The sequence below is a fragment of the Mesoplodon bidens genome, assembly GCF_964165515.1.
Source record: "Mesoplodon bidens genome assembly, chromosome: 1".
Taxonomy (NCBI): domain Eukaryota; kingdom Metazoa; phylum Chordata; class Mammalia; order Artiodactyla; family Ziphiidae; genus Mesoplodon; species Mesoplodon bidens.
Window position 1 is genome coordinate 187001449 of NC_138176.1, and position 5944 is coordinate 187007392.

Here is a 5944-nt window from a genome sequence, read left to right on the forward strand (position 1 = left end):
TTTTTAAAAATAATTTTTAAAGGAAAAGAAAGTACTCTTCGTTGGCATCTTTGTAATATGCCAGATTTAATCTGCCATTGGCTTTATTTTTGAAATAGAGCGATGCAAAAACCAGGCAAATTCAAGAAAAATCTGTCTAGTAGTCAAAACGTTCTGCCTGGGTCCATAGAGGCAAAAGGAGTAATGTAACTCGCTTCAATTGTCCTGTGTATCTGTCTTCAGTGATGGAGGATTCGGGCATCCAGAGAGGCATCTGGGATGGAGATGCCAAAGCTGTCCAACAATGTCTGACAGATATTTTTACCAGCGTTTACACCACCTGCGACATCCCTGAGAATGCTATATTCGGTCCCTGCGTCCTGAGCCATACTTCCCTGTACGACAGCATAGCTTTCATAGCTCTAAAGTCCACCGACAAGAGAACGGTCCCTTATATCTTCCGGGTAAGTCTTGGCCGATGCTGTGTAGGGTTATGAAGGTAATATCCTTTTGAAAATGGGCTAAGAATCATTCTAATGACAAGCTGAAACAGGTTCTGAATGTAGAAAATGCAATGATACGTGCCATTCTATTTTACACACCAAAAATTAGAAAAGGAAAATTAAACTCAAAAGTATTGTTAACTGATTTTCCGAAACAAGTGACAAAATTTGATTTTGAATGCCAGATATGTCTAAATCAGTGCCTCAATTCTGGGCTTTCCTGGAGATGAACACCACTTCCTTAACATTTTGGGAGGTTTCACTAGGGTTGAGGCTATTTGCATACTAAGTACTTGCTATAAGTACTTTTATTATAATTATTGGGTGCATTTGCCTTCCAATCCCAGAGGCCTCTTGTTCCCTGGAATATTACTCTTTCTGGTTAAGCTAGCTAGTGCCTAGAGTTTGTACTTATATAAAAATGTTTATGTTTTGACAATAAAACATCATTAAAGTCATATGTTTGAGTGTGAAAAGTCCTCTCACTTCCTATTCTTTCTTTACAAAGAACTATTAATTGTTTAAGCCAAAATTAGGAAGATGAGTGAATGCCACAGAATAATTTTTAAAACCTAAGCCTGTTTTTACTTCTAAAACAAAGAAAATTCCCCATACTTTTGCAACGTGGGATAATTTAGCAATCAATTCTCAAGAGGTTAACACTAATTTGAATTGTAAGAAGAAATTTGCTAATTTGGTGTTCAACCAATATATGATGACTTAAATAATCTACATAATTGATGCAGCTTTCTAGGAAAGTTATCTTGCCTGCCGGCCACAAACATGAGGATGGATGTCAACTCGGGTCAAGTTTTTGGAAGCTTGACCTCAGATGATTCTTTGGGAAAGAGTAACAGAGGAAATGGCCCTGGATCCTGTGGCTTCATTCTCTCACAAGAGTCTCCCTCCCTCATCCCCTTCCTTCTTGTATTCTTTCTTTTTTCTAAACTGTAGGTAGACACCTCAGCGGCGAATGGTTCCTCAGAAGGTCTGATGTGGCTGCGTTTGGTCCAATCAGCCAGAGATAAAGAAGAGCAGAACCTTGAAGCCTACATAAAAAACGGACAGCTGTTTTACCGCTCTCTCCGCAGGATTGCCAAAGATGAGGAGTTATTAGTTTGGTACGGGAAAGAACTGACTGAGTTACTCTTGCTCTGCCCCTCTAGATCCCACAGCAAAATGAATGGTAGGTTGGCTCTCGACCTGCGTCTGGGCCCTTAGCTAGCGGGGGAGCGACGCAGGGAGCGGCGGGGCTCACTCTGGCGCTTTGGCGCGCCTTTCCTCCCTTGGAGCGCCTCATAGAGAGCTTCTGAGATATAGTCCGGAATGAAGCTGGGACAGCTAGGTGAGGATAACTCGGGGCACGCTTGGCTTAATGACTGCACTCCCCCCAAACCAGGAGGGAAAGTTAGATCGGGTCTTTCACGATGTTCTGTACTCAGGCACTCAGGCCCTGAGAGGCGAAGGTGGATTTGTGAAGGGGGTGATGGCAAACTGGCCTAGAAACGATGCTGAGTAATCATGTGGTGTGTGTGTGTGTGTGTGTGTGTGTGTGTGTGCGCGCGCGCGCGCGCAATTGTGTGTATGTGGTGTTTGCTCACTAAGCAGGGTCGTCCCCTTACACATGCCTGGAATGCAGCCAACGTTTCCAGTTTGAGTTTCCCTATGTGGCGCATCTGCGCTTCCGCTGCCCCAAGAGACTTCACAGCGTTGATGTGAGCCCCCGAGAGGAGCAAGGCAGCGGCGTGGGCACCAAGGATCACGGGGGCGGCGGCAAGGACCAGCAGCCGCCGCAGCCGCAGGAGGCACCCTTGGGTCCCAGCCCCAAGTTCTGCAAAGCCGGCCCGGTCCACCACTACCCGGCCCCCTCCCCCGAGGGCGGTAACCCGCCTGCGGCTGGCGGCGGCGGCGGCAGCGCGAAGCCGTCCACGGACTTTCACAACCTGGCGCGGGAGCTGGAGAACTCCGGGGGAGCCAGCAGCTGCTCCCCAGTGCGGAGCCTCAGCGGCTGCAGCGACCACCAGGGGGCGGAGCTGAGTCCCGACGGCAACGCCGCGGGCGTGGGCAAAGGGAAGAGGAAATTCCCGGAGGAGGCGGCGGAGGGCGGCGGCGGCGGCGCGGGGCTGGTGGGGGGCCGGGGCCGCTTCGCCGAGCGGCCCCCGCCCGCCTCCAAGGAGGACCTGGTGTGCACGCCCCAACAGTACCGCGCCTCGGGCAGCTACTTCGGCCTGGAAGAGAACAGCCGCCTCTTTGCGCCGCCCAGCCCGGAGACAGGCGAAGCGAAGCGCAGCGCCTTCGTGGAGGTGAAGAAGGCGGCCCGAGCGGCCGGTGTGCAGGAGGAGGCGGCCGCCGACGGCGGGAGCACGGCCGCCGAGGAGCAGGACGCGGGCGGCGGCGGCTCCGCCACGCCCGTGGCCGCGTCGCCGGCTGGCTCCGAGAAGCTGCTGGCCCCGCGGCCCGGGGGAGCGCTACCCAGCCGGCTGGAGGGCGGCAGCCCGGCGCGGGGTAGCGCCTTCACCTCGGTGCAGCAGCTGGGCGGCGCGGGCGGCAACGGCGCAGGGGGCGGTGCAGGCTCTGGGGCCGCGAGCGGGGCGGGCGGCGGCCAGGGCGCCGCGTCGGACGAGCGCAAAAGCGCCTTCTCGCAGCCGGCGCGCTCCTTCTCTCAGCTGTCCCCGCTGGTGCTGGGCCAGAAGCTGAGCGCGCTCGAGCCCTGCCACCCCGGAGACGGTGTGGGCCCCACCAGACTGTACCCCGCCGCCTCCGATCCTCTGGCCGTGAAGCTCCAAGGAGCTGCGGACCTGAACGGAGGTTGCGGGTCCCTGCCGAGCGGCGGTGGCGGCGGCGGCGGCGGGCTGCCCAAACAGAGCCCCTTCCTCTACGCCACCGCCTTCTGGCCCAAAAGCTCCGCCGCCGCGGCGGCCGCGGCGGCTGCGGCCGCGGGGCCCCTGCAGTTGCAGCTGCCCTCGGCGCTCACGCTGCTGCCGCCCTCCTTCACCTCTCTGTGTCTGCCCGCGCAGAACTGGTGCGCCAAGTGCAATGCCTCCTTCCGCATGACCTCCGACCTGGTGTACCACATGAGGTCGCATCACAAAAAGGAGTACGCCATGGAGCCCTTGGTGAAACGAAGACGGGAGGAGAAACTCAAGTGCCCCATTTGCAACGAGTCCTTCAGGGAGCGCCACCACCTCTCCAGGCACATGACCTCGCATAATTGACACGGAAAGGACTCCAGCTTTCCACGCGCGCACACGCACAGTCGAGCTCTGCAGGAGCAAACACACGAGGACATCCACCACCTCCTTGTGACCTGAAACATCTCACCCCCCCACACACACACACGTGCTCTGCCCCCAACCTTTATATCCAAGTGTTTACCCGTGACCTACACACACACACACACACACACACACACACACACACACACACGAGACAAGATGGTGGATTTTTGATTGGGTGGGGTGTTTAAGAGGTTTTTTTTTGAATGCACGTATTTTCACTTTCCCCAAAACAAAGTACATTTTTTAAAATGTCATATATTGCAACATATTGATGCATTTGTCATACGTTTCTACTTAAATTATTAAGCACTTACGATTTAGATGGAATAATATGTAAGGGCAAAATTTATTTTAGATATAAAGTAAAGGAGGAGGGTGAGATGCTTTCTGCATCTCTTGATTACAGTTTGTGTTCCTACAAAAATAAGCAAAACAAATAAAAAGGTGGTCACGATTCAATTTAAGTTTCCAGGGGGAAGTGCATGTATCATGAAATGATTATGGACTTCAATGAAGAATGTCATCATTATGTAAATATGTATTTCCTTTTAATACAAAGTGTAATTTTGTGCCAGTGAAATGGAGTCTGAATAGTTATGTGTTTCTTTTATCCCTGGAAAGATTTATTAAACTTTATATAGATTATCTGGATATGTTGGATGCTTTGACAATAAATGACTATTTTCTTCAAAGCAATTATTGGGAAGGTGTTTTAACATGTTTTTTGTAGCTAAGGGCTACACTCTGAGTAGATACCATATATTTTCATTGAGTGCCCGAAAAGAAGGGGAAGAAACTACAGAACAGAGGAACGATAAACCCTACCCCACTTGTATTATTTACTCTAAGCCAGTTTTGAGCCTGAAAGTGAGAAGACAAAGTTTGATTATTATTTGGAAAATCTTTTATCTGGAGAGTGTTGAGCTTCTTGATCAAAGGACAAATCATCTAAACAAAGATGCCTGCCATGAAGCTAACCTGTCCCTGGGATGTCATCATTCTTTTCAGCAGCAGGATAACTAGCATTTTCACAAGTGGCCAAAGACAAATAATTTTCAGACCTGGATCAGGGAGACCAGGTGAAAAGCCCACTTTAGGTTCTACTAGTGATGCTTACATGGAAGAGTATGTTGTGCTCTAGAACCCTTCAGCTTTCTGTCATTACCCATTAAGAGACCCAATGGAGAGCTTCTTTAGAAACCAAGGTGAAATGGCCATGGTAGTGTATGTATTGGCCCAGTTTTCCCTGCACAGACTTGAACAGCTGCACATCCTCTGGAAAAAAACTAGCCCTGGAGCATTACAATACAGAAGACCTTGAGAACTTTCCTCCTCTCCCTGCCCTTTGTCTTATGAAATGTCCCTCTGTACTCTTCATATACTGACAACGGTTCTGAAACAGAGTGTGTGTATGTAGGTGTATGTGGTATGTCCAGAAACCATTAGATGCAAAACCAAATGAATGATGATCCTTTAGGTCTTAGGGTAGCATGTACTTAATCCATGGACATCTTCAGAGTCACTCCACAGGTGTTCTAGAAACCAATATTACACTGTTTTATCTATCACAAGAGGTGTTCTTTCCCATCTGTAATTCCTTCCTTCACATCTTGCCAACCCTCCCCTATATCAGAAGAAGGATATTTGTGAGAAGTCTGAAATGTGAAACTTGCACAAGGTCTCATTGCAGGCCTTCGATGGTTTTCCCTAAAAGGATTTTGAAGCCTTCATTATCTTAAGAGGACCACATAATGAGTTACCATTAAGCAGGTAGAGACCAGGGGTAAGGCAAAGAGATGTATCCATAGTGTGATTGGTGGAAAAAGCAGGTTGACTTTCTTAAGATTATCTAAGTACTTTTTGTGCTACATTTCTTTGAGTCCTGATCTCACTTTTCCTAGGCAACAGTTGGGTGATCTGAAACACTAATCCCCAGCAAAGTGTGATGAGAAGAACAGTCCAAAATTTCCGTTCTAACTCTTCTCTGCATGACTAGTATGACCTTGCATCATTATTGGTATCATTAATTTACCTGCATTTTGGTTTTCTTATCTGTACAATGAGTGAGACAGGTTCTGCTATCTTTAAAGCACTTCTGGCACTGGAGAATTGTTTTCTCTAATGGGCTAATCAGGCTCCAATTAAATCTAAAGGGGGCTTTCTAGAGAAAAGACCAAGATTGCT

The 5944-nt window shown here is 49.4% G+C and overlaps 1 protein-coding gene across 1 annotated transcript; it reads left to right on the forward strand.

Annotated features, from left to right (window-relative positions):
- Positions 1 to 224: 224 nt before the first annotated feature.
- On the forward strand, positions 225 to 4037 carry PRDM8 (PR/SET domain 8; the record flags this gene model as incomplete). Its single annotated transcript, XM_081231195.1, has 3 exons — positions 225 to 443; positions 1437 to 1668; positions 2091 to 4037. 3 exons carry the CDS (start codon positions 225 to 227, stop codon positions 3695 to 3697), a joined length of 2058 nt encoding a protein of 685 aa, XP_081087321.1. The 3' UTR covers positions 3698 to 4037.
- Between the last annotated feature and the right edge of the window lie 1907 nt (positions 4038 to 5944).